The sequence below is a fragment of the Sciurus vulgaris genome (assembly GCF_902686455.1).
Source record: "Sciurus vulgaris genome assembly, chromosome: 2".
Taxonomy (NCBI): domain Eukaryota; kingdom Metazoa; phylum Chordata; class Mammalia; order Rodentia; family Sciuridae; genus Sciurus; species Sciurus vulgaris.
The window spans coordinates 152,681,299-152,693,803 of NC_136462.1; the positions used below are offsets into that span (position 1 = coordinate 152,681,299).

General features: G+C 40.8%; 1 protein-coding gene across 1 annotated transcript in view; it reads right to left on the reverse strand.

Moving 5' to 3' along the window:
- Positions 1-860, reverse strand: part of ABHD17C (abhydrolase domain containing 17C, depalmitoylase) — a 51,914-nt gene extending 51,054 nt beyond the window's left edge. Inside the window, exon 1 of the mRNA XM_079123714.1 lies at positions 4-860. Coding sequence (XP_078979840.1) covers positions 4-587 — 584 coding nt within the window. The 5' untranslated portion in view covers positions 588-860. The remainder of the gene's footprint in view (positions 1-3) is intronic.
- Positions 861-12,505: the final 11,645 nt, after the last annotated feature.

Sequence of the window (12,505 nt, forward strand, 5' to 3'; positions counted from 1 at the left end):
CACCGGGTGCGCAGCGCCTGCCACGCGGCATCGATGTCGGCGTAGAGGTTCTTCTCCGAGGGCTTGCCCGAGCTAACGCCGTAGCCGGAGTAGTCGTAGGAGAAGATGTTGCAGTTGATGCGCGAGCCGAGGCCGATGTAGAAGCTGCACATCTGGCCCAGGTCCACGGCGTTGCCGTGCGAGAAGAGCAGCGTGTAGCGGCTGGAGGGCGCGCAGCGCACGAACATGCAGCCAAGCCGGTTGTCCCGGGCGGTGCGCGAAAAGAAGACCTCGACGGCGTCCAGCTCGCGCTGCGAGTACTGCCAGTCGGCGCGCTCGCTCAGGTGCAGGCTACACGCGCCGGGCCCCGCGCCCGCGCCCTCCTCAGGCTGCTGCGGCGCCGGCTGGGCCGCGGCTGCCGGGGCCGGAGCTGGGGCTGAGGAGGGCGCGCCGGGGCCGCGCTGTTCGGGCGCCAGCACAGTGTATGTGGGCTCCGGAGGCAGGAAGGCCAGCTTAGCCGCGATGCGGCTCGGGCAGGGCGGGCAGCAGAAGAGCCAGCACAGCTCGCCCAGCGAGAAGCCGTTCATCCTGGGGCCTGGCTCAGGCATCCGGGCGGCCTGGCGCCCGCCGGCGGCCCGGCTGGCTGGTGGCTGGCGGGGAGGAGGGAGCGCGCGGGCGCGGCAAGGAGGGCAGCTGCGGCCCGCCCGCGGCGGGAGGGAGGAGCGGGAGGGCGGGTCAGCGGCTGCCCCGCGGCCCGGGCGACGCGCGGGCGGCCGGGGCCCGCGCGCGGCACACAAAGCCGCCGGCGGCCAGGGCCGGCAGTGCGCGCCGCCCGCGCTCCCGCACGCCCGCCGCCGCTTCCGGGTTACCGCGCCGCGGCGCCCCCGCGGAACGCTCAGGGCGGCTTTTAGGGCGGGGCTCCCCGCTGGCGGCCCAGGGCAGCGGTGCGGGGGCGCGGCGCCTTCCCGGGCCTGGAGGGCGCGTCCTCGTGCCTCGTGCTGGAGCGCAACTCTGGGGCGCCCGGCTGCTGGGCTGGTTCCGGGAGGGGGATACAGCCGTCACTCATGAGTGAGTGTTCCCCTCGCTCTCCTCCCCTTGGGATTCCCTCACCCAAATCCAAGTTTTTATGCCGTATGGAGGTTCTTGGGAATCTATTGAAAACAAAATTAGCGAGTGGAAAGGAATTAAAATTCAGTGTTTGTCTCTTGGTGTCTGTGCTAACCTGTCTCATCACCATAAGCGGTACTGGTGATGTGAGATGGGACAATTATGGGTGTGTTTTCCTATTCATGCAGATGTTTTTGCATGTATAGCAACACTTGTAGTACCTTTATAGGGACATGACTTCACTTTTAGTACATCCCTGTAGCTATTAAAGTTGGCTATTGTAACAAGGCCGTAATGTATTTAGCAATAAACCTTGGTGAAGTTGTCCTTTCTGTTTCTTGTGGGGTAGATTTTCTATGAATAGGTGTCTTTTACAGTGTTAGTTTCTCAAGTATTGTTTTGAGTCAGGGTTTTGAAGTGGTCTTAATCATGAAAGGTTTCTTAAAATGATTTTAATTCACTATAATCTTGGCAGTCTCCTCTAAATGATTTTTCCAAATATAACTCATACCTTGAAACTGTGAGTTCTCTGGTGCCAATTTCATCCAGCCTCTGCACTTCCCTTTTTCCCTCTTGCCTTGGTGGCCTAAATTTTCTTTTGGGAATTGGCAGAATGCCCCTTCCTGGCCTGGCAGCAGGGCAGTTAGAAGCTCAGAAGTTAGCGGGATCTCCACTCCACCTGCGATTTAAATCACAGGTGTGCGGAGAATTTTTGTTGTTGTGACTTTCATAGGAGGAGACTTTTGAGCACCCTCATCTAAATGAATTTACCCGTACTGATTTCAGTAAACTTGAAAACTTTGTTTTAAAACGACATTTCACTGAAACATATTTAAATATCTGAACTATTTAAACTTAGTTTTTTTTAAACCTGAAGTTTTTTTTTTTTTTTTTTTTTTTTTTTTTTTTTTTTTTTTTTTTAAGGGCTGTTCAAACTACATATTTGAAGTCTGTTTTAAAGTCATTCACACTTGGTGAAACTGTTCACCTAAAGCAAATTGTAGCTTCACAGGATTAGATTTCCTTTTAAAATTAAAAAAAAAAAAAAAAAGTTTTGTAAGTTGGGCATGGTGGCGCATGCTTGTAGTTCCAGTGGCTCTGGAGGCTGAGATAGGAGGATTGCAAATTCAAAGCCTGCCTCAGCAATTTAGCAAGACCCTAAGCAACTCAGCTAGACCCTTTCCCTAACATATTTTAAAAGGACTGGGGATGTGGCTCAGTGGTTAAGTGCCCCTGGGTTCAATCCCCAGTACCAAAAAAAAAAAAAAAAGTTTTGTAAATTGCTACATGTTGGTATACTTTCCTTTGATTCTTTTTTTCCTGTATTCAACATACACATATGTAATTTTTTTCTTGTTCACAGCACCTGGAGGTGTTAGAACTGCAAAAAATGAGATTGTGCCTTACAATTAGGGTATCAGCAAAAGATTCGCAACAGGTTTTGTTTGTTTTAACATGTCTTAAAAACTCCTCATGAAACTTGAGGAAGGTCTTGAATCCTGGTTCAGGATGATGTTTCTGTGAGGAGCAAAGGTGACAGCCAAGAGCAATACTTTCTAATCTAATACAGGGCAAAATTTTTGAGAACTGAGGTCAAAGATTGTCTACCAAACCTTGACTAATCTTTTTCAAATACCACTCATCTCACCCGTCTTTTGATAAAGATTGAACAGTGCATGGGTCATGAGAAGGGATTGTGATGAGTCTCAAGTTCATATCATGGTGCTGCTGATGGAAAAGACAGTCTTCATGCTGTACTTAGGGGCACATACCTGCAATCCCAGCCACTTGGAAGACTGAGGCCAGAGGGTTGCAAATTCAAGGCGAGTGTCAGTAACTTAGCACAAAATGCAAAGTAAAAAGCGCTGGGGATGCAACTCAGCATCCTTGGTTCAATTCCTAATATTAAAAAAAAAAAAAGGCTTCCAAAGTTAAAGCAACAGACATTTATTTAGACCCTATCTCCTTTCACAAAGGACTTGTGAGGTATGATTCAGTATATTATCAATCAACAAATAAGCAGATAAACGAAAGACTGGCATTTATTTTCGTCCTGCTAGGAATCTTTGCCAAAGTGGACTGAAACAACACATATTCCCCAGGAAGGACGTATGTCTGTTCTGATTTGTGTGAGTATTAAATTAAGATCCTAAAGTTCTGGGCCATAGAACAGAACTAGCAAGCCTTTCTCGCTTCATGCCAAATATAACCAGTAGTTTGTGTGACCTACTCAGATGAGATGTGCTACTAGGGACTAAAAGGGTCAGTATTTCAGTACCTCTGTAACATCTCCACTACAAATATGTCAGTGTGCCCTGACATTTCCACTGGGAAACCTGAATGTAATAGCACAGAGAGCAAGTTTGCCCTACAAGATGCGAAGGTCAGGGATAACCAGCTATCCACTTTGACCTTAAAGAGCTTCTCTGTAATTCTTATCGTTCTGATAGAGTGAGATCTAAGTTTGCATTCAGGTCAGCAAATGTATTTACTGGGTATTTATCATGAGTCAGTCACTGAGTTGATCCGGGTAATGCAAAGGTACAAGTTCATCTGCCTAGAGTAACTGTATCCTGCTAAACCAGCCAGGATTGATGAACTATATAATATACCATGTGGCTGAATATATTGGTCTCTGATATTTAATATTGGCCCTTTATTGCATGTTCAACTGTTTTCCACGTTAGTGTTCTGGGTGTTGAGTTGCTCAAGATAATCTTGAATTATATATAAAACTTAAACTATATTAGTATAAAAGAGAATTATCCATTTGTTATGGACCATAAGATAATGATACTGATGCTTAAAAACAATCTCATTGTCTGAGTGAAATCTGAGACACATTGTCCTATTTTACTTTTTGTTCATCATTATTTCTGCCATGACTAGCATAGAGGAGATGCTCAGTGAATATTAACTGAATTGATAAAGAATGAGTGAGTGATTTATTGAATGTAGCAATTTTGGTGCTTTCTGGTGTGGGCAGTATTATTGCAGTTTTGAAGAAAGTAAAAGTGGTCCAAAGCTTATATCAAAGTCACCCTTAGTGACTGGGAATTGTGATATCCTTCCCATCTTTCTTACCTACAGAACACAAATTTTTGTTCTGGATACAGTACTCTCATTTAAGACGCACAATCACCCCGCCTCTCCTGCTGAGAAGACCACATAATACAATTCTGTCCAATAGGCTTTAAGTAGAGAGCACTAGGGGAAGCTTCTGGAAAGACTACATTTTCTTTGTTCTTTGTGGTGCTGGGAATGGAACTGAAACTGGAACCCAGGGCCTCACACCTGCTGAACAAGCTCTGTACGCCTGAGCTACACCCCCAACCCTAGTCAGACTTAACAGCAAGACTCAGTTGTGATTTTTCCCCATGCGTTTTCCCTTTGTTCCCTTTGTTTGCTTGGGTCACAGGCTTTGCTGTTAGAATTATAGCAGCCATTTTGTAATCATGAGGTTGAATTTCACAGTTGAAGTTGGTGGTACAGAAAGATAGACTCTAGATCATTTATGGTGTTGTTAAATAGCTGCCCAGCTCTGGCCTGTCTTTGTCTAGACTTATTGTTATATGAAAAAAAAAACAAAAACAAACAAAAAAAAAACCCGAATCTCTTTATGACATGGTAATGTCGTTGTTTCATTACTTATAACCTAGTGCAACATTAACTGATTGAAGAATCAGAAGCAAAAGAGTTTTTACATTATTCTTAACCTCTTTCCAGCAGGAAGAAAGAGTATTTTGTTGATCAACAGTGCAGTAGTTATGGATAAACCCTGCTTATTTACACATAGAAAAATATTTAAGTTATCATTAAAGATGGAACCAATAGTTGAGGAGTTATCTATTAAACACATATGAAATGTAAAGAAAGGAAAACTTATAATTTCAAAATAGGGTAAATAATACTTTGAGGTTATTCCAAGGGATCTTTGATGGCATTAATTAGGGTGAGAGATCCATCATTCAACTGAAAGCTTTTGAAGGCAAAATATCTTTTCTCAGAACGTTTTTCAGCCTCAGGCTCTTATCCAAAGTGCTGTGAATGAGGTCACTGAAACCTAGCTCAGGGAGCTCTGAGATCCACAAAATGCTGAGAAAGCACTGCAGAGATAAGGATTGAAAGAAATAAAACACCAAGTACCCATCAAAATGTGTTTTCACAGATCCTATAACTAGGTCTTTCCATGGATGATTATGTCCTCAAACCTACATTTCTGACTGGTCTGTCCTAATACCTATTCGTGGATTCCTCACAGCAGGCCTGGAGTCCCTGAAATTGATCACAGAATTTGGAATTGGTGAATTAAAGATAGGACTGTGCCCATGTTGTCTATTCTTTTGCAATCACCAAATATTATTTTATACCTAGCACATCATGAGAACTCAAAACATTTTAGATAATTGATTGGACTTATATTTCCAGTAATTTCTCTAATCACTTGTGTTTAATGTGCAAAGATTTGCAAAGATTAGATTGTGCAAAGATTAGATTGGGTATAACAACCAAAATTTTATTTCACAAGTCTTTTGTGTGTGTGTGTGTTTGTGTGTGTGTGTGTGTGTGTGTGTGTGTGTGTGTGTGATGCTGGGGATTGAACCATCATGTTAGGAAAGTGTTCTACCACTAGCCACATCCCTTAATAAATTATTTTAAAATGGAAAATGGGAAGCCTTTTATATGCTAAGCTTGCAAATCTAATTTTAAGGGACTAGTGAACAATATCATGGCAGCAATACTAAGAGTTGTTTTTTGTTTTTTTTTTCAGAATTTTAGATAGTTGCACATTAAAACAATGTAAGATTGACTTGTAATGTTGTTCCAGGGAATTTACAATAATAAATAATAATACCAGCATAAGACTAGATAGAGACACCAAAATGACCTGTGCAGAAGTATTTTACTTATAAAATGTTTCAAAATGAAAGTTTCAAGATTGTAAGGATACTCTAACTTATTTAGTTGGTTAAATATTTGAAAAAGTTTCAGTTCTAATGGATCTGAAAGGTCAAAGCTTTTTTTTTTTTTTTTTTTTTTTTTTTCTTCTGTTTTAATGAAACCAAAGACAACTGGAAAAATGTAGATAAAAATGTGGGGTTTTTTTTAGCCTAATACCAAAGATAGAAACCACAAGGGAAAGGATGGGTGATTTGACTACCTTTATTTTCAGTTGTCTCTATACCAAAATATTTACAGATGAAATGATATGATTTACTGTCCCTCTCCCCAAAAAACTTCATGTAGGGAGAAAGTGAGAAAGGGAGGCAGATATGAAACAAAACTGATTAGCTATGAGTTGATAATTGCTGAATCTGGGTTATGAGTTGATGAGTGCATTGGAATTTTTTGTTTTGGGGGCGGTTTTTGGTAATATATTTTTTAGTCGTAGGTGGACACAATACCTTTATTTTATTTTTACGTTCTGCTAAGGATCGAACCCAGGGCCTCACGTGTGCTAGGTGAGTGCACTACCACTAGCCACAGCCCCAGCCCTGCATTGGAGTTTGATATAATATTCTCTCTACTTTTATATATGTTAGAAATTTTTCATGATAAAAAAAATCACACTTTTTTAATCTTCAGGATTTTGACAAAGAAAACTGGAAAAATATTTGCTACTATCTTATTTTTTAAAAGTCAAAACACCTTATGGGAAACCACAGAATGAATACACAGACAAACATTTTATGAAAAGGGGCTTGTTAGGCATGGTGGCACACACCTGTGATCCCAGCAACTCAGGAGGCCGAGGCAGGAGAATCACAAGTTTGAAGTCAGCCTTTGTGATTTTGCAGGACCTTGCATAAAAAATTGAAAGGACTGGGTATTAGCTCAGTAGTAGAATGCTCCTGGGTTCAGTCCCTTGGACCACAAAAAGGAAAAAAAAAAAAAAAAAAAGAGTTCAAATGACCAAAAAGCATATAAAAAAAAAGGTTAGAGTCATTAATTTTAAAAACAAAGAAAATTTAAAAATGTATTTTTATTCATGGATTGACTCAATATTTAAGAAAAGAGCACTCTGTTGGACACTGTGGGAGTGTAGGCTTTTTCATGTACAATTTTTCTGGCCGAAGTGTTAATTGGTTTAACTTTCTGGAAGGGAACTTGACAATATATACGAAGAGGCTTAAAAATATACCAAACTTTATTCCAGTAATTCAGGTTGGAATTTAGTAAAAGGAAATTACTCATTTTTCACATAGATTTTAAATACTAGGATGTTTATGACAGTATAGTTTATAATAGCAAAGAAAAATGAGTTCATCAAAGAATAAAGAAGTAAATAGTACATTCAGACAATAGACTAATATGTGCCACTAAAATGGAAATTGAAGAACTGTACTTATATAGGAAAATATCCAGAGCATATTGAGTGAAAATAGCATACAAATTATCTACAAAAGGTAAATATACTTTAAAAGTCCAGAAAAAAAATGTTAGTAGACAATGAGGTTGTGGGAGATTTTTTTTTTTTTTTTTTTGCGGTGCTGGGGATTGAACCCAGGGCCTTATGCTTGCAAGGCAAGCATTCTACCAACTGAGCTATATCCCCAGCCCTGTGGGAGATTTAAGAAATCTCCCACATAAATTTTTTATTATTTACTTGGTTGACCATTTCTGGTATATGCAAATATTCTGTAAGTTCTAAGCGTATGTTAGTTTTATAATTTAAAGAGAATAATAAGCATCATTTCAAATGGAGAAAAGAAGTTACTTTAGAACAATAAAGATGTTCTAGTTATTTTAAGACACTTTAGAAATTAACATCCCAACGATACTTTTCTATTAACATAAGAACAAAATAATATTATTACAATTGCATTGAGCAAACCTCTCCCAAGAACTACTGTGAGCCAGAAAGATTTCTGCATACAATATAAAAATGAACAAGATGACCCAGGGTCATCCTCCTACTGGCCCTCATACATCTTTTCCTTGTGGAGTCCATGTGATATAGTATCAATGTTGGTACCTACCGTGATGCTTAACTTTATGTGTTAACTTGACCCAGCTAAGGGATGCTTAGATAGCTGTGTGTGTCTATAAGGATATCAAGTGCAAATAATTAGCATTTGAATCAGTAAATGGGATAAAAATGTGGGCAGAATCATCTGATTGGTTGAGGTAGAACAAAAAGATGGAAGAAGGGTGAATTCTGTACCACTGACAACTCCTCCATCCTTCCTACCTGCCCTTCCTGGTTGCCAGACTTTAGCTTTAGACTAGGAGTCACCATGGCTCTGCTAGTTCTCAGGCCTTTGGACTAAACTGCATGAGTGGCCTGCGGACAGCAGATGATGAGATGTTTCAGCCGTCATAACTGTGAGCCAGCTCCCGTAAGTCTCCTCTTGTGTACTTCCCTATGCATGTTCTATTGATTCTGTTTCTCTGAATAACATGACCGATGCACTTGCAGAGCCCAAGGGTGTGCTTTTGTCTTCCATGTTGATTTTTGCAGCAGATTTACTCTTTTCCTCTTCTCCCTTTTCTGCCTTTCTTTCATAATGGTAGCACTAGTTCTTACAACCATGTTGTCCCCATGAAGCCTGACTTCACAATTCTCCATTGCCATGTCTCTCCTGTCCTTTCCACTTCTCTACTAGACTATCCATAAATATTGTCACCCCCTGCACTTTGTGATCATGTGTCACTGTCATTCCTCAGAGGTGGCAGATCCTTCCCTGACTGTTCTACCACTCTTCTCCCTCCTACTGACCCCCCTCTAGAGTCTATCACCCAGTCCTTCCTTGATCTGATAATACAGAATGCTCTTCCTGACCTTGGTTTCATGGGGAATTGTGTCAGAAATGTTCTCACTGGCACCTCAGTAGGCATTCTGCCTCCATTCCCGTCCTCAGGTGTGTTCACTTTGCCAATCTTCCCTGCTTAGATATAACAAAATATTATTGGGCTTCTGTTCTGTGCCATACAGATCAGTAAAACAATGGGATATCAAGATCTTATTATCTTTTAAAACCCCTTTTCTATTACTAAACTTTGGTCAGCGAAGGAGCCTAGGATATAGAAAGAGGTTAAATCTGGATTTGAATCCCAATTTTGTCACCTTGGGTAAAAAACTCTGAACGGCAGTTTCCCCAACTGTAAAAGGGATAACAGTACTTTTGGGGAGAAAATACCTTGTGAACTGTCAAGAGCTCAAAGGATTATGGTTGCAAACATTCCAGCAGCACATGACTAAATTCTGTTCTCTAATAAAAGTTTCATAAAGAATTCCTCCTACCCCTTGGATAGGTCAAGCAGTGACTGAGAACCTGGGTTCAAATCCCATCTGCTCAAGGTGGATACACTTGAGCACATGGTCAACCTGTGTGTGTCTTGATTTCTTAGGGCTTTGTTAAGATTAGAAGAGATAATGTATGCATGATATTCAGCACATGACATATGAAAATAGCTTGGTATGTGTTGGCTATTATTTTCCATTTGTAGTTCTGAGGCGTGCTGCAGATGCACTGCAGCATTTTTGCCTCTTTCTAGAAAATTCCTCTCCACTCATTGTGTTCTGCAAAGCATAATGCTTAATGAGTAATAGTAATGATCCTGATGATAATTATGAAAACTAGCACTGGAGTAATTTCTGTGCTCGTGTTTTAACATATTGATATATACACTTTACATATATTGACTCAGCTTATTCTCACAACAATCTTTATAACTTATATATTATTTTATTCTTCCATTTATAGGTGAGGAAACTGTCATAGTGAAGATAAGGTTCTAAGGTTGTATCAGTGAATAAGTGGAAAAACCTAGATTCACCCTTGCCTTTAACCACTACTCTATACTAACTTTCATTGTGTACTCAATAAATATTTGGGGAACAGAAACATGCATTTGTGAATGATGCAGAGTCTCAGACTGTACTGAGAAAAAACATATGAGGAACAGCCTATATATATTGTATATCTTCCAAACTTGTGGGTAGTATTGTGGCAGCTGGTCTCCACAATGGCCTCTGCTGACTCCTTCCCTCTCTGTGCAAGCTATTCACATATTGAGAGGTTTACTCTGTTCCTCTACCTTGTTGAAAATGGATTTGCCTGTGGCTCTTTGATAATCAAAACATGACACATGATATGTGAGACTTCCAAGCATAGGTCCTAAGAAATTGCAAGGCACCCTTCTGACTCTGGCAATATGTTCCCAAGAGGAAAGTCCACTGTCGTGCTGTGAGGAAGCTCAAGCCATGGGAATGCAGAGTCTGCATGAGGGAGACACCTACCAATCTCCAGATCATGTGGTTCCAGCCCAGGTATCTGATATTAAAGGTAAGAAGCCTCCATAAGCCATCATCTGACCACAGCCTTTGGGGAGACTCCCAGTGAGAAGAGCCTAGCTAAACCCATCAGCCCACAGAACCATGAGAAATAATAATAAATTGTCTTTGCCAACAAGCTTTACAGCAGTTTCTTATGTAGCTTTGGAAAGCTGGCTTTCATCATGGACTTAAAATCCTCTTTATTAGAACCCTTTGGGAGAAAGTTTTATGACATCTTTTTTTTTTTTTTTTTTTTTGAATAATGGGGATTGAACCCAGGGGTGCTCTCCCACTGAGCTACATCCCCAGCCCTGTTTATTGTTTAATTTTGAGACAGTTTTCTAAACTGCTGAGACTGGCCTCAAATATGTGATCCTCCTGTCTTAGCCTCCTGAGTAGCTGGAATTACAGGGGTGGACCACTCTCCCAGCTTTCCTTTTAATTTTTATACCAAGAAAAATTGAGTAATTAATTGTCCTACTCTCACCTACACATGTCCAGCTGTTTACATTGTGAATTGCATGGCCCGGAAGCTAACCCCTTCACTCTGTCTGATAAAAAGCTTACAGCTAAATGCTACCTCTCTAAAAGCTGGTGTGGCCGTGATCATTTACAATTATAACTTGTCTTTTATTTTTATTTTGTTGCCTCCCTGTTCTTTTTCCTTCCTTTTAAAACCCTTATGCTGAGTGAAGTGATGCACGCCCATAAATCCCAGCAACTTTGGAGGTGGAGGTAGGATGATTGCAAGTTCAAGGCCAGACTCTGCAACTTAGTAAGACCCTTAGTGACTTACCAAGACCCTACCTCAAAATAAAAAATAAAAGAGGGCTGGAGATGTAGCTTGGTGGTAAAAAGCCCCTAGGTTCAATCCCTGCCACTAAAGAAGAAAAAAAAAAAAGTAAATAAATAGGAAAAAATAAACCCTACTTATAATTTTTGGGCTTACATTTTAGGTATTCTGGTAAGCTTTTTAAATCATTTCTAGAACAAGGTAGATATAATGAACAAAAATAAATATAAACTAAGTGGGGTGGCCCTTGCCTATAATCCCAGTGACTGGAGGCTGAGACAAGAGGATCAATAGTTAAAGACTAGCCTCAGTAACTTAATGAGGCCCTACACAATTTAGCAAGACTGTGTCTCAAATTTTTAAAAATAAAAAAGGGCTGGGGATGTAGCTTAGTAGTAAAGCACCCCTGGGTTCAATTCCCTGTACTAAATATATAGAGAGAGGTATGATATTGTCCAGAAACCTCAGAAGTTTTACCGAAGAGTTACAAAATTGACTTGCCATCAGGGAGAAAGTCCATGCAAAAATAACTGTCATCATTCTTATATCACTTGCTTGGTAGCTGTGATAGAAGAAATCCTGGAAGTGCTCTGAGAATACACAATGATTCATTCTTCTGTGGGGTTGGTGGTAGAGATTCTCTTAAAGCTGAGTTTTGGGGGAAGCAGGGACCATACAAAGCAAAAAGAACAGTGCAGAGAACTCAGAGGAACTTCAGTGCTTGGATCCTTGGGGAACTCGTAGGTGATGCGGCTTGCACAAGGTGAGGTACGGCCAGACACGGTGAGAGGCGAAATTAAATCAGAGGCCAAAGCTGAATTGAAAAGGCCTTATATTGCTCTTTTCCTGCCTCTAATGTGATCCACTTCATTGGACAACCTCTTAAAAAAGGAACTCAGCCTCAATCTTCATACTCCCCAGGGAGCCTGGCAAAAGCAGAGCAAAAGGGAATCATTACATTGTTTATTCTTCATAGTTTCTGTCTCTGCTGCCTAAAATTACACTAGTTCCTTAATATAAGGTATATAGCACGTTCTCAGCTGTACCATACAATAAACAAAAGATGTACAGTGGGTGGGGGGAGAGATTGGAACAATCCTCAACTATTAGCAGCAGTTGTCTTTGGCTAGAAGACCATGGATAATGCTTAGTTTTAAATTTTTATTCCCTTGTGGTTTTCATGTTTTCTCTAATGAACATTATTGGTTTCAGAATGCTAGAAAATAAAAATAAACTTTATTGTTAATGCCCTTGGTGCCATACTAAAGTGTTTTTAGTTTATCTCATAGGCAATAGAGAGACATTGGGATATTTAGAAAAGAAATAATCCTATCTGATTCGGGAGG